General features: G+C 39.1%; 2 protein-coding genes across 7 annotated transcripts in view; both read right to left on the bottom strand.

Moving 5' to 3' along the window:
* STPG4 (sperm-tail PG-rich repeat containing 4) overlaps nucleotides 1–4,461 on the bottom strand; it is a 62,605-nt gene extending 58,144 nt beyond the window's left edge. For all 6 annotated transcript variants that reach the window (XR_003434045.1, XR_003434046.1, XM_027113182.1 and 3 more), the window contains exons 1-2: nucleotides 2,302–4,461; nucleotides 601–657 (exon numbers count right to left, since the gene is read on the bottom strand). Coding sequence is in view for 4 of the 6 variants with exons in the window: in XM_027113182.1 (XP_026968983.1) it covers nucleotides 601–657; nucleotides 2,302–2,715 (471 nt within the window). In the remaining 2 variants the exon portion in view is untranslated. The remainder of the gene's footprint in view (nucleotides 1–600; nucleotides 658–2,301) is intronic.
* Nucleotides 4,462–6,801: 2,340 nt separating this feature from the next.
* On the bottom strand, nucleotides 6,802–20,851 carry CALM2 (calmodulin 2). The gene is made up of 6 exons (XM_027113187.1): nucleotides 20,498–20,851; nucleotides 14,583–14,613; nucleotides 8,951–9,094; nucleotides 8,758–8,864; nucleotides 8,204–8,339; nucleotides 6,802–7,459 (listed from the first exon to the last, which is right to left on the bottom strand). Exons 1-6 carry the CDS (start codon nucleotides 20,498–20,500, stop codon nucleotides 7,431–7,433), a joined length of 450 nt encoding a protein of 149 aa, XP_026968988.1. The 5' UTR covers nucleotides 20,501–20,851; the 3' UTR covers nucleotides 6,802–7,430.
* Nucleotides 20,852–21,169: the final 318 nt, after the last annotated feature.

The raw sequence follows: 21,169 nt of genomic DNA, 5'->3' as shown, positions 1-21,169 counted from the left end.
TTTAGTTGCTGCTGCTTTTGTGGCCATCTTCCCACTGAGCACTCAGCTCAGTTCTACCATTAAAATTAGTTCAATTCCAAGGAGGCTTTAGCTCCTGAGGCCCCTCTGTTATAGAAAGGTGTGAACAGAAAATATTTCTGCCATATAGAAACAATGTATCTTGAGAGGCAGATCTTCCAGTCATCTTTCTTTTGTCTTGTTTTCATACACTGATCATGTTAACAAAAGTTATCATAGACTCTTACTTTTTATCTAAGTAAGATAACAACCAAAATCAAACACATTTCCAGAATGCATGCTTTTTCTTCCTTGTGTAATCTCACCAAGGTCATAAACTAGGTTGACTTTATCAAGATATCCTGTAAAACACCTGGATTCCTAGAGTTTTTACTTCCAAGCTTTTACTGCATTCAAAATTTAAAGTTAGTTTCTCAGTCATATGCTGATACTAAAATTATAAATATGAAATAAGGCCCATGTAGATTTGAACAACCATTGTTTTCTTAAAATTAAGTATTAGTGACTTAATCAGGTTAGACTGATTATAATACTAATAAGAATGAGAATACTTTGAATAGGAAAGGATGAAAATATACATACTCTTAATGTTATTCTCCACCATCCTTCTCTTTCAAAAGATGACTTCTGGCTTGGTTTCTATTAATAAACATAAAATGTGCTTATTCATTTTAGAAGTGATCCCTGGAAGTTAAATATCACTTATAAAACATGTACTTGAAGAAATGGATACCAGTACCAAACTGGTCAGCCTGAATTAAAGTAAAAGCTACATAATGATAAATTTTGCCTGTAATATTTCCTTAAATTACTATTTTATGATCTTAATTGCTTTTTAAACAACTAAATTCCCTTTGGGTAAATTAGAGTAATAAACATCCCCATCTCACAGAGATGTCTTGAGAATAATTAGAGGTGACAAAATTTGGTGCTCTTAGGAAGAAAAGAGTTGTATGAACCCAAAATTGTGTTAGTATAATTGTTATTAAGATTTATGGCTCAGGGAGCTCAAGGTAAAAATGTATAGTCATCAAATTAATGGGATATTGGGATACAAATTCCTGGCGATATGGCAAATGTTGAACACTGCCATTTGCTGGATTTACATATGCTATGACTTGGGCTTGAACTCCAGCTCGGCCACTGGCTAGGAGCACTAGGTAAGTTAACCCTCATGAACCTCAGCTTCCTCTTAGGAATACAAAAAAAGGCACCAGGCCTGGCATGAAAATAAGGCATTGTAAAACCTGTACCCACAACCAGGGCTCAGTAAGTGGCAGCTTTTATTTTTAACATCTCATCTGTCAAGTTAAGAAGCAGATTATTTTGATATTCTTCAGTTTCCAAGGACGCTCTTGTCTTCCATAGTTACACCCACTCATTATCCCATATTTGTTTCAGCTTCACTGTCAACAGAACACGGTTGTTTAGTTTTTTCCTTTTGTGCTATTTGCAGTAGGTAAAAATCATTAAAATATTGAGTTCTACTTTCATTTAGAATACTTTTGTTATTACTATGAAATATAGATTATCTCAAGCAACAAGGCATTAAAAATAATAAACAATCTAATCAGTCAACAGATAAAATTAATTATTCCTGTCTAGCAACTTATAGCCACTTACAAGTACCCTTGGGCTTTAGTTTTACTATGAAATATAGGCATTTCTCTAAAAAAGCATTGTTTCATACGCACTGCTAAGTCTGAATTTCTTCCTATACATTCCCTTTATTAGATTTATGTTGAATCTTCTCTGTTGCACAAATATAGTCACAGAAATCAAACTTTTTCAGGCAGGTCGAGACAGGTCTCCACCTCTACCTAGGACCAAGGAAATAAGGTGGGAAGAAAGGAGAAGTAAACATGATACATCTAAAGGAAGGTAATGGGCAGCTGCCGTTTTGTTTTGCCCAAGACAGGTGATCTCAACTTCCCCTATCTCCCACTTCCAATTCACTTCAGGGGTGAATCACTTTACACAAGACGGGCTAGACATCCCTTGCCCAAATTTATTTGAAAACTAAACAAAGATACTTTCAAATATTTTATAAATACTAAAGTAGGAAGCAGGGCAAAAACGTGTCCAATAGACTAAGGAAGGACAAACGCATTCTCTCGGCAGAGGGGAAAACGAAAGAAATCTAATTACCCTATTAAAACAGTTGTCCAGTGCAATTAGCAGCAGGTAAGGGGTGGGGGGGAACAACACAGAAAACAAAGGGCGAATGTGAAGGATAAGGGAGAGCGAGGGAAGAGGAGAGCAAACGAAGTGGCACTCAAATACCGATCGGGAAGAAAGGACCGCAGGCGCCGACGTGAAGGTAGGGAGAAGCGGAGTGGCGCCAGAGCCTGGGCTTAGAGAGAGGTGGGACTTGGGGCGGAGCTCGGTGAGGGGAACTTTGTTGTGGAGGTGGGAGGGCAGGGAAGGAAGGCGGTACCGAGGCCGCCCCGCCTCCCTTCTTCCCTTACTGCGGCAGAGGCGATGGCCATGATTGGCTGGTCCATTGCTGCCGCCTCGCTCCCTAGGCCGAGGCTGGCGTCCGGTTGCCAGGAGGCGCCTCAGTCCGCCGGTTCCTGAGCGTGCGCAGGGCACCCGCCAGGTTCGTCTCCGGATGCGGGGGAAGGGAGGCGGGCACACGCTTGGAGGGCCCGCAGCAAGCCTCACGCAGAGGAAATGGGTCGAGACCGTCAGGCACATGCGTGGTAAGGAAACCTAAAGAGCGCGGGAGTCGCCAGAGAGCCCTCGGCAACAAGTTTCTGCGCCAAGGGAGGCCTGCAAAGGCTAAAGCGCCCCAGGATCTCCATCAGCCCTTTCCCAAATCACCTCAGGCTTGATACGCATAGATTTAAGGCAAAAATCAACCTCAGCACCCACTTTATTTTTTGAATTTTATTTTTTTATACAGCAGGTTCTTATTAGTTACTTTATACATATTAGTGTATACGTGTCAATCCCAATCTCCCAATTCATCCCACAACCACCTCCACCCCTCCCCCTCCTTGGATAGCACCCACTTCCTAAGATTGTTTCTAAACTCCTCCAGAGGGAAATTCTGGGGGTGTCACTTTTGAGAAGTGGAGTGAGTGCTAGACACAACAGGCTGTAAAACCACGGATTACCTTCTACCATCCGTATAGACCCTCTTCATTTTCAACCTCTCCTGGCTGTAGCTTCTCAACCTATAAACATTACCATCTTTAAAAACAAACGTCCCCTTAAGCTTAACAGTTCCATTTTATGGAGTATCTGCTGTGTTCCAGATATTTCACACATATTTAATCCTCAAAACGACCCTGTGAAGTAGGTGTTAATCCCATTTATGAACAAGGAAACAAGCTTCCTTGGACAGTTTAGCATAGCTTACTCTGCATCACACAGAAGTGGCAGAGCCAGAGTTCAAATCCAGGTCTGACTCCAGTGCCCCACTGTCCACTACACCACGAAGTTTCTGCTTCCGTTCACAAACTTTCAAGAGTAATGTGGATTCAATACTTTCCTCACCCCCACCCCCATACTTTCCTAAAACCATCTTAATCTGACGTGTGCAGGCACCTTTCAGTTAAAATTGCATTTAGTAACTACGCTAGCCAGTTATCTAGTTGCCAAATCCAATGGGGATTTTTCAGGCTTTTAGCAAACTTGACCTCTATTTGTCATCATTGCATTGATTATTCCTCTCCCTGGCTGCATTTGCTGATTTATTGTGATTCTTTGTCTATAAGGAGGTGATAATATATTGGTACCTACATGGGGTGATTAACTTGAGTGAAATGTCTGGAACCACATCTGGCACAATGCATTCAAAACATATAATCACTGCCTTTAGGACAAAAGCAAAATTTACAAATTTACAATCCAGTCTCACCTCATTAGAACCTCATGATCTGATGTATACTTGCAAATCCCAAACATGCCATCTTCACACTTCTATTGTCTCCCCATATGCTAGCCCTTCTGCTTGAAATGCTATTCTCTTCTTCGATGGCCTGGCAAGCCTCAAGGGTCAGCTCCTCTGAGAAGTCCTCCTAGGCCTAATCCCTCGTACCCCAAAGGACCCTGTTCCTCTCTTTACTGCAGGACTCACTGTGACAAATCATGTCTCCCCTAATTTTAAACATAACCAGAACACAGGTTTTTGTCTTAATTCTCAGCCCTTTGAACACAGGAAGAATTGAATATTTGTTAAGTTTTCCTTTTATAAATAAAACCAGAGGATGGACTACAGTAGTGGTTTTCAAAAACTAATGTGCATACAGATACCAGGAAATAATGTTAAAATAAAGATTCTGAGATTCTAGGGCAGGGCCTAACCCTCCGCATCGCTAACAAGCTCTCACAGGTGATTCTGCAGATGACTTTCTGAGTAGCAAGAAACAGGAGGACGCCATTAAATTTCTCTTGAAATACTGGGATTCTGAATTCAACACAAGCCTTAAAAATAGCAGGAAAGGGCTTCCCTGGTGGCGCAGTGGTTGGGAGTCCGCCTGCCGATGCGGGGTACGCGGGTTCGTGCCCCGGTCTGGGAGGATCCCACGTGCCGCGGAGCGGCTGGGCTCGTGAGCCATGGCCGCTGGGCCTGCGCGTCCGGAGCCTGTGCTCCGCAACGGGAGAGGCCACCACAACAGTGAGAGGCCCGCGTACCGCAAAAAAAAAAAAAAAATAGCAGGAAAAACGGGAGGAGAGGAGCCAGGCACCAGGTTTGAAATCAAAAACTGAAAAAGTAAGACCAAGAGACAAGTAAAAAAACAGAACTTTCACAAAACTGATTAAGCCAGTCCGTCACTGTGCCTCATTTCATTTTCTTATTTTGGCTCAGCCTGTAAAACTGGCTCAGCAGACTAGGGACTGGTACCCTAGAGACTGAATATGATGAAAGGTACAGAGAAGTCCAGAAACCCATGCACAGTGTGAAATATAAGGAAACACCTAGATGAGAAAATAGTTTTGGGTATCGCAAAAATAGAAACAGCATGGGTAAATGATTTCAAGGACTTCACCAATAAAGCAGACTAAGTATGCAGAATAAACAAAATGTCCCCTTAAGAAAACACTGTCTTGCATAGTATCACTGAGAAAAGTTTAAGATTTATTTTCAGGTTATCATTACAGCAGTTTTAAAGGGAGGAACCATTTCTCTTTGCAAATACGAGACTATACTTCGTAGAGATCAACAGTGCCTCTGCTACGCATCAGATTTTTCATAAAAATTCTAGGTAAAATACTTCATATTCTACATATTCCAGGATCACTTTTAACTGCAACAGTGATAGTTTAGGTTAGAATCATCTGAAAGCAAACATACTACAGACAGTATTTGGGAAAAGAATCATCAATTACCATGATGCTAATATAAAACAGGTAATACGGGTAAGATTTGAAGATAAGGTTTTAAAATTATAGTCCTGATTTAAGATTATGTAATGCTTACTGTGTGATTTTCATGAAGATTACAAGAATATAAAATCAGTAACATGATACACAAAGTACCCCAAAGACGTGTTTTCCCCTTCCACCTTGTTATCAACAACTTTACTTCAAACTATTGGAACTGGAAAAGCACCAATATTAACTTTGCCCAATTCCCTCATTTTACAAGGATCATAACTGATTTAACAGCATAGATTGAACACTTAATGCAAATACCAGGAACTATGCTAAGTGCTTTACCTAACATTATTATAAAAACAAAGTTAGAAACCAGCTGGGTAAATCACACCCATTTTACAGGTAAGATAACCGAGGCTCAGGTAATACTGATCTCTTCAAAGTTATACAGAGCAATGATCTGAATACTGTTGCAGTGAAACTCCAAAGCCCATGTTTAATATTCTGGAGATTACTGTGCCTCAACAGCTAGACACATGAATCTTCTCCCACCTTTGACTAAACTCTTATCTAATGAAGCTCTTCCTAATTAGTACTGCCTGCCTATCAATTCCTGTTAACTTCCCTCATCCTACCTAAAACATACTTAACTCTTTTCCTTCACTGACCATCCAGTTTTCCATTTTCCTGTAGAACTAATAACAGTGATATTAAAATAGTCAAAGATGCACAGTAAACAAATTGCGCCCCTGGGAAATTAAAAACCTTGTGGCTGTAATAATCAAGTAACAATTATACTTAAATGTTTTAATCTTGGCTCTGCTTTGCTATGCAATCTTTCCTTAAGTATTTAAAAGGTAGTTAGAAAAACAGAAACCCTGATAACCACCTTTTGAGTAGTTTATAGAGAAAGCAACAGTTTAGAAGCAAGCAAATACTAAAACAAGGTTTAGTTACTGTCAATCCACTACTAAAGATACCTTATTTGTAAAAGTATGTTGCAGACAGGCAGGCACAACTGAAAATTCTCCTTTGTTTTCTGGTAGTAGAATTAAAAAGCACTGAGTAAAACATTAAAAAATAGAGGCAAAACATAATGCCCCACCCCCCATTTGGATTTTTTGTGTTTTTAAACACAAACATTTAAAAAAATCACTGCATGGCTGAAGTCTATATGGATAAACAAATGCCAAAGTTGAAAAATATATTAAAAAGGTAGGCAGCAACACTGAACACCTACCTTATGCCAGTCCCCATGCTAGGTACACTTACAAAACGTTTCTTAATCTTCCACTTAAACCTTTTGAAGGAAGTATAATTTAAAAACCAAACAGTCTTAAGTAGTCAAAAAAATTACTTATCTAAACTTAAATTATACCAAGTAGAAACCACCTCCCCACTTGATTCTCAAAATTATTTAACCTCAAGTTAAGTAAATGACTCAGATTCAGAGCAACAGTTGGGTAAATTGTAATTTTTTTATTGGAAAACAAATATACAACTTGGAATGGATTTGAGGCAAATTGTGCCATTAAGCAGATTTTCTTTAAGTGGCTAAAACAAAGTTTAAAAAGCAAGTAACAATAAAAGAAAATGTTTCTGGTACAGGACCAGCAGTACAAAAAAATAGTGTACGAGTACCTGGATAAAACACCCGTTTTGCAATAGTGCAACTTTTAAGTACATATTGTTGACTGTCCATAGTCCACGCAGAGTTACAACTCCACACTTCAACAACAACATGCTGACAGTTCCTAAAGAAAACTACTTAAAAAAAAAAAAGGCATAACCCAGATGTTCCCTCATTTGACCAACTCCATCTAAGTTTAGATGTGCAGAAGGGCTTATTAGATATATCCAGAGTAAGCCACATGCAACATGTTACTTGATCAATTTTTCTAAAATAAGGTTTCAGGACAATGACAGTAAGATAAGGGAAGAAAACATGGAGGAATGAAGTCCTAATTACTATACATGCATATTTTTTTTGACAACAGGGGGGAAACCTTTTACAGATAAGTTACAAACAAAGAAAAGGCAAATAAACAATTTTGTACAAGAAATTTAACACATTCTGTACAATGTCTTCACTTTGCTGTCATCATTTGTACAAACTCTGAAAAAGAAGTACACAAAAATGTTGAGTCAGAAGTACACAAAAATGTTGAGTCAATGGCAAAAGTCTGACAAAACCAATCACATTTACTCAATCACTAAGCAGTCTCCATTCCCCTTTCTTTCCTCAAAATTATCATGAAGTACAGAAGAAAGCTAGTTTACTGCCAAGGCTGGACCTTCATAAACCAAAATTATTTATGATTATTAATGAATAAACCAAATTAATGCTTTAGATAAGCTATTACAAATAAAAAGCATTCTTGCTCTTAGTTCAGTATCACATATGATACTTCTGAACTGAAGCATGTATAATTTTAGACTTAAAGCTAATTAGAGGGAAGGAAAATCCAATGAAAGAAAGTCACCTTAACTTTCAGGATCTTGAAATAAGTTTGAAGAAGATTTTCACACTGTTCCACAATTGTTATTGGAGTGTAGTGCTTCTCAAACTTTAATGTGCATTATGAAGTCACCCAGGAATCTTATTAAAATGTAGATTCTAAGTAAAGGGACAGGATCTGATAATAAATAGTTCTAAAAAGCTCTCAGGTGACAATGATGTTGCCTAATCTGTGCACAACACTCTGAATAGCAAAAGATTGGTAAATATCAGTAACTGTTTTAGCATCTCCAATTCTGGTGGTGGGGGGAATGTCACTAATTTTGACCTATCAGATACCTAACAAGAACCTCTACCTTAAAGTCAAAACACAGAATACGGCAGTGACAGTGAAAGACTTACCTTCATAGTTTACTTGACCATCACCATCGATATCTGCTTCCCTGATCATTTCATCAACCTCTTCATCTGTTAACTTCTCTCCAAGGTTTGTCATCACATGGCGGAGCTCTGCTGCACTAATATAGCCATTACCATCCTACAAAAAAATGTAGTAAAACGTCTAAGCAAAATTATAGACGTAACGAGTTGGAATAGAAGTTTATTAAACTTCACATTAGGGAGCAAAATATACTTTAGTAATCTATACAAACTAAAGAGAGTTTACAAATAGCTGACCTATATATTAAATGTCACTGAGAGTCAAGCAGGATATTCTATATTGAAATCACAATTTCTTGGTTCCAAAGTCAAGTGATGCCTCTTTCGCCACAAAACTAATGCAATATATATGTTATTAGGAAACCTCCATCTACACTGAATTCTTAAAAAGCTTTTGCTTGATATTAAAATATGTTGGTAAATCATCAGAAAAACAAGTCTTCACAGATTAAGAGGTCCTGATATCTTTTTATCCTCAAATTAAAATTGAACAAATCCAGTCTTTGGATACTTACCTTATCAAACACACGGAATGCTTCTCTAATTTCTTCTTCACTGTCTGTGTCTTTCATTTTTCTTGCCATCATTGTCAGAAATTCCGGGAAGTCAATTGTGCCGTTACCTGAAATGGTTTGTTTAGTTGAAACATTACAACAGAACTTAAATGCCAACTCCCCCTTCCCAAACCCTGAAACTAAAAAGACTTACCATCAGCATCCACCTCATTAATCATGTCCTGTAACTCTGCTTCTGTGGGATTCTGCCCAAGAGACCTCATTACAGTTCCCAACTCCTTTGTTGTTATAGTTCCATCACCATCCTTGTCAAATAGTGAAAAAGCTTCTTTGAATTCTGTTTGAAAGAGAGACCACAATCCAAATGTACAGGTTAACAATAAAAAAGTAACCTCCTAAATGAAATGTATTCATCAACCGTCAAAGCAAACATATATAGAGAGATAGGACCTGAAATGGGATTTTGATTCCTGAAGGATTAGGTGAGGAAACCTTGTGGTATTTCAAACATTTTTAGCTAATCATATGCTCATGTATTGATCTGAGAGTTTTTTCATCTAAAATCTTACAGGGAACTTCAAAATGTAGTCCAGATAAGAGTCAAACTATTGTTGAAAGAGGAAAACACTCAAAGCCCCAGATGACTGGCTTCTCTATTTTCTGTTGAAGCTGCTCTGTGGAACACAATTCAAAATTACAGATCTAACCTACACTCAGAATAGAAAAGGAAAACTACTGTTACTAAATACATACTTCTATATAGCAACTGTACTGCTTACAGTAATCCCCAAAGTTTAAATTAAGTCTATTTAATCACCTACTAAATTAAAAAGAAAAAAATTTAAATTTCAGAACAACCTGCAATAGGCCAGCTTCCTTTTCTCGAAGACAGAAGGGACCAAATAATCTATAATGATGTTAACAATGGGATGATCAAGATATGAATGGCCAGTTTTAACTAAGAGCTGTATCACTGAAAACAAAATTTAGACCTTTCTTCAGAATATAAAATCCCAAGCTTATAATAGAGTGAGATATATTATTGCCTAAAATCTTTTATATCTTCTTGTGAAATTATGTTGCTTTCAATTCACCACTAGATTACATGGAAAGCTACTGGAGCAACAGTCCAGAATACCTGAATATAGAGAAACTAAAGCAGAGATTTAATTTCGTAGTGCAAGGGCATATAAATGAGCTAGTTAACAAAGCTAGCAAAGATATTAGGCCCAGTCAGCAAGCAAACACAAAAGCATACAGCACAGAAGCTAAAAGCGGACTTTGGAATTCAACTGCCTGAGCTAAAAAATTCCAGCTCTGCTACTTACTAGTAATATAAATCACCTTGGGCAAATTTTCTGCCTCAGCTTTCTCATGTGTGTTAAGTGGGGATAATTGTACCTACTTCCTAAATTTAAGAATTAGGATAGGTAAAGCACTTAGAACTATGCCTGGCAAATAAGTACTTAATAAATGTCGAGAAAAAGATGGTCTCATTTTCCTGCAGCATCCACAGCTACACTGGAAAACTCTCAAACTTCTCTTGGCTTTCACAACAGTAATTTACCTTCTACCTCCTACTACCAAAGGGTCTTGCTCCTATTTGTCTCTTACATATAGACGTGACCAATTTTCTTATCCTTTTTTCTCTCCTTGGCCATTTCATCTATGCCCACTAATAATGAAGACTTCACATCTTTAGTCCACTCATCACTCTCAACATAATATTTTTATTTCTCACTCCTACAGGACATCTTCCCTGGCTGACCTCAAGGAAGACTTAATGAAAATCAATTCTATACTCCTCAGCAACCCTAGGAATGCAAACAAAAGCCACCTTAATTCTTTTTCCCTGAAACCTGTCAAGGCCTGCTGAATTCTGCTATTTAAATACTGCCTGATTCTTTGCTCATCTCTACATCCAACATTTTGGCTAATGACCCTATCATCTTTTATCTGGACTATCACAATAGCCTCCAAATGGATTCTTTATTTAAAATTACCCACACAACTACCTGAGTCCTATTACCTTTTTGGATTATCACACTATTTTCTTCTGCTTTGATTCTTTTAATTGCTTAGCTTTAGACCAGGTATCACTGACTAGTTATAGTTCGCTACACTCAGTAAGTAGTAAGTGCCACTTACTACTACTGAGTGCTAAACATTCCACTCCATTTAAATATTACTTGTCTTCAGAGGAACTCACCTGATATCAGAAGCTTAGTACCAAACTACTGACTGATCTTATGAAAATATGCAGTACTAACCTAGACCAACCCAATGACAAAAATAAATCAGAGTCCTACAAATAGCAGAATTTGATGAAAACATTTCCATTTTACACTCAGGTTTTTTAAAAAAACAGGATGTACAAATACTGTCTAGAAATATATAAACTATTAGGTTCGGAACACAGTAGCATCTATCACCTAATAACTTAGGCTCCAAGAAAATTAAAGTACTTAGAGATTTATATTTATTTACATTACATTCTCTGCTATAATACAGTTAAGGTGTAACACCACCATCATGTACAAAAATTCCCAGTATAACTAGCCATAATCATTTTACTACGTGATTTAACTTAAAGGACAAATTCTGAAAGATGCATGCTATAAGTTTATGTATGTGTGTTCTAAATTTCAAGAAGTTTAAACATCTAATAACTCTTAAAATATTTGCTGGAATAAGTGAAAAGCAGAAAATAAAACCATTTCTATGCTGTAACTAGTGTTTACTTCATGCATACAAAAAGGAACGAATAAAAATACTTTGAAGGTCAAGGTTTATTCCAAATCTCTATTTGTATTTTTACACTAAAGAGGCAGAAACACCTGCAAAAACTTAAAATAAGAATAAACTGAAAAGTACAATTTTATTTCACCTGCTTTTATAGCTCTCCACCTGTGCTTCAGAACAGTTTAATCTTAACGTATAGAAGCATATCATTCTAAACAGTTATTTCCCAGGAATGAGTTGAATATAAACCTAGGAGTCAAAACCTCAATTCACGTAAGAAAACAGGTCCTGAATGTCACAGAACAGCTATCTTCGACATAATTGATGGAACCTCCCCAAATCCATTCTAGTTATGCCCAAGTTGAAACTTTCAGAAATCATACTATTACTTGTTTTATTTGTTCATTAGCAACCCCAGGGTACCTTTCTAAATATTTTTTACATAAACTTATAATTCTATTAAAACAGGTCATCATGAAACAATCACAAGAAAAATCAAATGCCTGTTTATCAATTTCTATTTATTTATAAAAATTCTGAACTTATTAATCCTTTAGAGGCCATGTACCAAACCTTTATTGTTGAGTAAGATTAGTTTTTTATCAAATAAGTTTTATCCCTACACTGAACTTTAAAAGTTTAATGGTTTAGGCATAAATTTCTTTAAAGAAAAAAATTATTTTACATTTTTCCTTTAAATATTAAATACCAACAACTAATGACATCATGGCAGAGTCATCAACAAAACTAACTTGTTAGTGATGTCACACTAGACTGTTCTGGATTGCTCTTTAAGACCAAGGTAACATAAACAACTCTAGAAACTTCACCTAAACAATAAGCATACTTTTTTCTAGACTAAGTTATCTGTTAGAGGAATTTCAAATCTGAAGTAGTAATGATTATCAGGTGAAGATAAAGCCAACTGAAAAAGTACCTTAGTATATTCAACCTTGCATTGTATGTATGAAGCTTGTTAGCACAAGCAGAGCTAAGACTGTAAGATATTAACTGGTTACCAGCAATTACAATTTACCAGATTAAAAATATTTTTTGCCTTCACCTCCAAGGTAGATATTGAGAGGGGACTTTGGGAGGAGGCAGAATAATTCTTAGGAATAGGGTAGGTACTGTTCTAGAACATATATGTGTGGCACACCTCTTTGAAAATTTATCTATTCAAAGAAGTATTTATTCAAAGTTTAAGGGAATTTAATAAAACTGTAAATGGCAAAAAAGAAATATTTATTCAGTCCTTACTGTGTGGGAGGTACTGGGGATACAAGAGAAAATAAAAAGGTCCCCAATTTCACAGGATTTTTATTTTAATAGCATAAAAGCTTTGGCTCCTCTACCTTAAAGGTTTACTAAACCTAGGGTCCAAGAACAGCTTTATTAAAAGCCTAGGAAAAGGCAGGGTATGGAAAGAACCTAAAATAGATTTTCCTACCACTCTCACTAGAAATTTAATTGTATGATAGGAACCAATGAAAAGACAGACTTTATCTTAAAGACAATGTTCCATGAACTACAAGTATTCTTTACAAAAATGCAATCAGCCGGAGGATTGAGCCTCTTATATTAACAGACACAAACTACTTTTTAAAAGAGTTGCATGTGTGTTTGGGAGAGGAGTAATGAGCATCAACTATGTGACTGGCACCTTGAGGAATACATTTTCTATCCTGAAGTGAACATGCTGTGCCATCAGAACTACCTGACTCGGACAACCGAGAAATGAAAGGCAAAGACAGGTGTATTAGAGAAGGTAAGAACTTAAGAGTGGAAATAATACCCCAAGTCATTTCCTCAAGACATTATATAGAAAACTATTCCAGAATAATCTACATTTCATCAATACACTTATATATGAAGAAAGAAATTATTTCCAAAGCTGTGCTTGACTACTTCAACACACCCTATACATGCAAGTTTACCAACCCTAAAAAGCAAATTCCCAGTTTAAGTCAAATGCACACAGTAAGAAATAAAAATAAAACCTGCTTAAATTGGTCCTTAATGCTAATAGCTTTCTACTTTACACAGTCCTAGCAAATACTATTTTGTGATGAGTATTTGAGGACACTAATGATTTCTGGCTCCACCAAATTTGTGTATGAGGGGTGGAGCTTACTTTAAATGGGCTACATAGCTCAGTTCCAACTGGGTTTCTCAGTTTATTCTAGCATTTAAAAAAAAAAAAAAAAAAGCTTTAGTGATTTTGAGCTCTTGAAATTCCTTGCCTACCAGGAAAACTATCGCAGCCAAAACTGCTTGATGCTTTTGTTAATAAGTCTATAAATCAAAGTCAAGGAACAGAGTTTGAAAAGCATTTCAACACTGCAATCAAAAAAACAAAACACCATTTATTAAGTTTCCCCAACATTTTGATGTTAACTAGCCATCTCAAAGCTGGTAGAATAAAATCAAAAGTACTAATGGTTCGGCATATTAACATCATCTCATCAAGTTTTATGTAGCAATTTCACATACTTCCATAGCAAATCAAAGGATGCAAAACTTAAAACTGATTTCAACAGCTGTCACTGCTTTTTAAGATAAAGTTCAACTTACTACATCTGTAAAGTAGAATGCTAACTTTTACTAGAGAAATGGTTATTCCCTGAATGACCATATATGCAATTCTAAAGTTAAAATATTAGCTACTTTAAACCAGGGTAAATTCAACATTCATTTTCTGATTTTACATTTCGAGTTACCTATTAACTATTATTTGGCCTCTTTTCCTATGGAGACTGCTATGAAGTGTTAAAAACTGCCCAGAATTCATGTTTTACAGCAAGATAATCTCTAAGAAAAACAAAGACCACCCCTACCAGGCTCAAAAGTATATCCACATAACCTAAAAACATGTCTTTAATTACAGTTAGCCCCACACATCTTTCATAGTCAAGTTTACTTTCTCACTTGCCAGAGTAGGTTCAATTACTGTATTACACTCATTTGTTACCATCTACTACATAGATCAAAGTTAATTCTGTCATACAAGTACCTTATTTTGAGAACAGCGAATCAATTTATAATAAAATCCGATGGGTATAATCTAGTAAGTAATTTCTCACCTGCAATCTGCTCTTCAGTCAGCTGGTCAGCCTACAAAGAGATCAAAGAAATAGTTAAGTGGCTTAAGAGTATGTAATTTAACACTTACAGAAATAAGTTTAAAAACATTCAAGGTGGGACTTGCCTGGCAGTGCAGTGGTTAAGAATCCACCTGCCAATGCAGGGGACAAGGGTTCGACCACTGGTCCAGGAAGATCCCACATGCTGCGGAGCAACTAAGCCCGTGTGCCACAACTACTGAGCCCATGTGCTGCAACTACTGAAGCCCGCGTGCCTACAGCCCGTGCTCCACAACAAGCTGCCACAATGAGAAGCACGTGCACCGCAACGAAAAGTAGCCTGTGTGCACCACAACTAGAGAATGCCCGCATGCAGCAACGAAGACCCAACCCAGCCATAAATAAATAAATAAATATTAAGAACAAAAAAAACATTCAACGTTCACCCTGTTCCATAAACTTTAGTTCAACACTCCTTAGTACCAAACACAGGTGGGCAGAAAATGCACACATCTTATCTTCAAAGCTAAGCTAACTCGCCCCCAAGTTTAAGATATGAAAATATTTCAGAATAGGTTTGAAAGTCTAATTTTACACAAATTTTTAAAAAGCAAATCTAGCACACTAGACAGTTTAATTGGAATTGGTATTCTTCTAAAGCAAGGATAGATCCAATAGAAATGTTTCCTTTTTCCAAATTAAGATATCTAAACTTAAGCTCACTTCCTCAGGTAAATACAAACCATTAATACCAGAAATCTCCATTGAATCAAAAATAATGAACAAGGACTACATTTAAAATTCCCCTGTAAGTGGCTAAATACTTCACTTGGACATATATGTGATTTTCCAAACCTCAACAATAACAACAAAATTACTAAGCAAAACTACCAAAAAGACAAAAATCCAAGTTGTCCTGGTTGGAGCAACATGAAAAGTACCAGTTTTTACTCTCCTCCTCACCTGCCATGCAACTGCAGAGAATCCAGGATTCTGAATATCTGAAGCACATTACTTACAAAATGTTAAGTCCAGCTACTTATTTTCTCTTGATGTTTGAAATTCCAAAGTGAGCATAAGATTTGTGATGTTTTTAGCAAATGGAGAAACGTTACTTGTTTTTACTTTAAAAAAAAACACATTCAGGCACTTGCTAAAACCCACTATATATGTTGTTTTTATTCAATCTTCACAACAACCCTTAATGGTATTAATAATATCATTAATACCCTATCTTACAGATGGGGAGAAAGGCTCAGGTTAAATTTCAGTGAGCGGGAGTACAAAACTAGTAGACTCAGAATTAAACACTAAGGTGTCAGACATATTCAATACCTTCAATTTTAAATTCAGAGCACACCATAATATAATAAAAATATTTGCAAAATAACATGCCTCCTTGTTCTTCATGTGGCCTTCACCCTTGGACATTTCATTGCTTATTGGTACATATATCCAGAGACACTGACAAGAAATAACCTCCTATCTAATATTCCTACCTACGGAAGTCAAGTGTACTATGATTAATCCATTCACTTATTGGTATGAGAAAAATAATAAACATTGCCTGGTTTCCTTCATTTTAAGTGAACACACCCCTGGAAAGGATAAAACCTTAATACAGGATAGCATCACATTTTTTTCTCTAGGAGACAGCATGAGAACATTTGAGAAGAAACCCAGAAAAGAAGAAGTTTCTTTCCCTGATAAACAATTTTGACTTGACCTTGATGCAAACTCAACTCGTTGCTTTAGAAAAAAAGCCAATAGTCTAGTAACTTAAAACTGAAGAGCCAATAATTAAGCTCAAATGCAGAAGTTTATAAAATAAAAATTATCTACTTTTTTCCTTACAAATCCCAATCCTCCAAGTATTTGGTATAAAATCAGCCGATTGTTTTCTCTAGGATTAAGATTTAAAACCCAGTAAATCTGCTGAGTTAATTTTTACTTTGTTAGAGGCTATAGATGATTTACTTCTAGTCTCATTCCATTCTGCTGGACGTCTATCATTTTTGAAAGAAGGGCAACATGGCATGGTGCAAGAAAAAAGCATGGTGCTTTGGGTCATCACCGGGCTAGTATCCCAGCTCTGCCACTCAATAGCTGTGACCTTGGACATGTTACTCAACCTCTCATTGTCAACTTCACCTGTGACACAGAATATTAATACCTACCTTGCAGGGTTATTGTGCACAGTAAGTGAGAAGCTATGTAAAGGGCTAGCCCAAAGAGTTCAGTGATAACTATTTTATGTAAATTAATTAACCAAAGAACCTACAATGTAAATGTTAAACACCAACCTGACTAGGTCAACTTCCACACAGAAGGCAGACAGGTGGGGCATTATCAAGCCCTTTACAGCAACCTCACCACATTCCATGTTAACTTTAAGATGAGAAAATCTACTTCCACAAACTGAAACCATAAGGTGCAAGCCCACGAACAGATGTGGCAAGGCACATCAGTTTAGGACTAGTTAAACCAAATGTGTGGAAGACACTGCAGCACATGTGAAAGCTGAAGGAATGACTGCTACCTGCAGAAACAGCAGGGATTTTTCTCTCGACAAGTTGTGCGGGAAGAGATTTTGAGAAGACTCATTTGTATGAAAGCTGAGAAGGCCTCAGGAAGAAAACTTTAAAATTATCCAATTTTGCTCGAAAAGTCAAAATTTTAATGGCCCCACACCATCCTGTCTGCGATCTCAGTAAAGATCACAAATGAGCTTCAAGGAATAAACAGGAGACTAAGTTACATAGCCTGAAAGTGCTGGATATTGCTTGTAATGTTTCAGGAAACTTAAAGACAATTTTTTTGTATTTACTACTAACCCAGAGTTCAAGGTTTTAAAATAACCTTTATCAGCAACATTCAGATTAAAACCTACTAGAAGCAAGAACACAAAGCTCCCTAGCACTGTAATTTGTAAGCCTTTTCCAAGAAATACAAATAAATTTGGTTCATTATTTCTGTCTGTGGAGAGAGTCATTTTCTTGGTAGAAGAACTAGGAATTATACTTTTGGGAAAACTCAAGCTCATCAAAATGTGTGTTTGTCTCAGTAAATAACTCACTAGAGAGATGACTAGTTCTTACTCCTTTGTTTCTACAAATACAAATATTGATGTAATTCTTCCTGTTGCTCTTGTCAACTCTAGAGAAAGCTCCCATGCATCAGTACACTTTCAGGTTCCACCTCAGACCTACTAGACTAGAATCTGCATTTTGGAGAAATGCAGGTGATTTGTCAACACTGAGAAAAACACTACTAATCTACACTACATGCGTGACCTTAAGGAAAATTACATACCTATTAAACATTTCCCAAATGGCATTCAAAAGTAGGTATGGATACCCTTGGAGTATATCTAGTGAAAGGTGGTATAAAAATAATCCAAAATTTATATCAGAGTAAGTTTATCAGTCCATAGGCTTGAAATGAAACAAACTTCCACCCTTCATTGATTCCTGTTTACTCCAAGTGCTACTTAGATACAACAAAGGCTTCATAAGTAAAAATTTTTCTACAATTTCAGAAATCAGGGTATTTGTTTTATCTATATCAAAAGCAATCTCAGTAGAGTTTAAGATACCTTTCATTCTGATAGAACAGCACTTATACGGCATCTTGGCCCCAAAGAGAAAACGCTATTAGATATTACTTCTTAAAAATTACCTTTACTAAAGGCCTAATTTGATCAATCTAGCCGAATCTAGAACTTTCTATATTTTAATAGAGCCTTGGTGAATTTCTTCAGTCTAGTAGAAACAGATCTTCTTGCTGTTCGATGGGATATTTAATTAGACTGAAGTGACCAAATTTTCTACCTCTTCACATCTTTTACTTATCACCCCAGCCTCAAGTCTTCTTAATGCAATCAATCTCCCTTCAACGAACAAGCCATCAACTATATGTAAACCCAAGAGCCATGTGAGCAAACTTATTCCACTTCCACATCAAATACATGTTCATTCTTTGACTTTACAGAGTCCTAATTTTAAATTGTCAGGTCTTATAATTATAAAATTACCTGAGGACAATTCCCAAATTAGTTAACAATGACTGTCAATTTAACTGAACCCCCCCCCCCCCGCCAAACATCAATGATGTGAACAGTAACTACAAAAGCCTACCCTTGGCAAAGGACCCCGAAGGGTTGATACAAACTCTATGCCTCACCAAGACACTCCATTTGAGCTCTTGATTCAATTATCAGACTGATCAGGAAGAAACCTTACCTTTCATATGAGAAATAAAATTTAAAAAAAATTTACCCCACAATTTTGAATCTTAATTACATGCCTATAGTGTACACCCTGTTTCACCTAAAAGTAAACTCAACCAGCACATTCAAATTTATAATAATTTAGAATATCAAGATGGAAGAGTACATCAAACAAATGCGAACTCCCCTCCCCACACCCATACATGGTGGAGGTTTCAGTTGGCAAGGATTCCCAACTGTTTAAGATGTCACCTTGCCTCCTGGACACACCCATCTCCCGTAACCACTTGGCAGAAAAAACGACAAAATAAGTATTGCAAATTACCGCCCTCATTAGTTGTTTTTTTTAAAAAAAAAAAAAAAAAACAGGAAAGAACTGGAGTTCCGCTCTCTAGTGACAGGAAAATGCTTTTTAAAATTCCCTGTTCCCATTCTTTCACGACGGTCTTTGACAGCCATTACTGTACAAATGAAGTGAACTGCACGTTAAGATATCTGGCACTTTCTCTACGGAAATACCAGTTATTTTCAAGGGGGTTGGAGCGGGGCAACACTGTGTGTGGTAGTGGTTCTTTAACATTTCGGCGTGCACGTGCGCACTCAAGAAGAGGACTGTGGCCCTTCTCAAAAGCATCCTTCCAATTGTTACAGGAGAGTAAGACCGACTTTCACAACAGAACGACAGTCACCCCGGAGCTGGCGTTCGGTAGGTGAACAGGAAACGCCTTTCAGACCCTAGCTGAAGCCTCTGGCTTTCTCTAACGAGATGAATAGTGGGAGGCTGCGCCTGACTTCAGATATACAGCCATTTCCTTCAACGACAAAACCACTTTAATTTTTTTTTTTAATTTTAAATGTCCAGCCTGGGAGGTGGAATTAGGTCTCAAGGCGCAGAGGGAGCGACAGGATCAGGATTCACCGCTTCCTTCGCGCCGCCAGAGGGGGATGGGAACCTGCCGAGGCTGCCCTCCCCAACCTATGCCGGAACGGCCGGCCTCGCAGCGCCGCGGGCCGCCCAGACCTCCGCAGTCCTGCAGGTGCCAGCGCAGCAGCTGGGTCGCGAGCCTAGCCGGGCGGGCGGCGGCCCCAGCCCCACGCCCGCCCCGCCCCGCCCCCGGCCGCTCCCCGCGCCGCGCGGGCTCGGCCCACAGAGCGCGCCCGCCCCTCGCCCCCTCCCGGCCTGACCCGCGGGGCTGCGGGCTGACGGCCTCGCGCGTTCCCGCCCGCCCCCTCGGCGCAAGGCGGCCGCGCGCGGACAAAAGCGCTTCCTGGCGTCCGCACCAACCGTCCGTTGGGCTTTTGAATCCGGCCCCGGGCTGACCTTTCAAGAGGCCCGACCCAAACCTTCTGCGCTCCGGCTCACCCCCGCCCTTCCACTCTCGCCTCCCGCGGAGGCCGACCTGCCCCCCACCCGGGCTCCATCCTCATCCAGCCCCTGAGGAGCTCCGCAGAGCCGGGGGCGGTGCGCCCGGCCCCCAGTACACTAGGGGACACCTCCCTGAGGAGAATGGGGGTGGGGAAGCACCTGCGACACAACGGCCGCGGGCGCCCCCAGCCTCATGTGCGCCATCCCCCTGGCGAAAACCATTCCTGGAGAGTGAGGGTGGCAGGTTCCCTTTCTTTCGTCAATTCGCTTCAGCCTCTTCCCCCCACAGGCCGAGCGCCGGCAGCTTAGCGACGCACTCACCATGCTGCAAGCGCTACCGGTCTCCGGGACTCGACTACACAACCACTCAGCTCGCTCGCTCCACACGGACTAATTCTCCCCCTCCGCCCCCAGCGCCTCATAAACACCTCCCTCCGCCAGATCCCTCCGCCGCACGCCAGATAACGGAACATCACAAACGAGTCCCGGCCAACCCCCTCCACTCCAACTCCTCTCGAGACCACTTTATCCACAGTTGTGTGGTCGACGATACAAGAAATAAAGGGAGGGGGGGCGAACGGATGGCGTAAGTGGGTTTCGCTTCCCAGCGAGCCGTTGAAGGGCCGGTGGAGTCTCGCCTGAGAGGCGCTACTTTGCGGCGCGGAAGAGCATCGTGGTAGCGACGCGTAACGCGACGATCGTTGAACCGGCCTCTGATTGGCTGGTTCGTACCTGCAATGCGTCACTGGGGCTCGCAGCCGACGCCGCCGGGACGCGGTGTGGTTTCTGCCGTTTGTGCCGTTGCTGCCCTGGCCGCACTGTCTTGGCAACTGCGCCAGGCGGCGGAGTCGCTTGCTTTGCGCTTGGCTGGAGAGTCTTCCTCCTCCACCCATCCTTTCTCTCCACAGTCGTACGCACACTTTCCCGCCCCTGGTATAGGGGTCTACGAAAACGCCGATTAAGAATGAAGCTGAAAGACCCAGTGAAACCCCT

The sequence above is a fragment of the Aethalodelphis obliquidens genome, unplaced genomic scaffold, assembly GCF_003676395.1.
Source record: "Aethalodelphis obliquidens isolate GAN/ISIS:26980383/991018 unplaced genomic scaffold, ASM367639v1 scaffold12, whole genome shotgun sequence".
NCBI classification, from domain to species: domain Eukaryota; kingdom Metazoa; phylum Chordata; class Mammalia; order Artiodactyla; family Delphinidae; genus Aethalodelphis; species Aethalodelphis obliquidens.
Note: the sequence above shows the minus strand (reverse complement) of the source record. Positions and strands in the feature narration are given on the sequence as shown.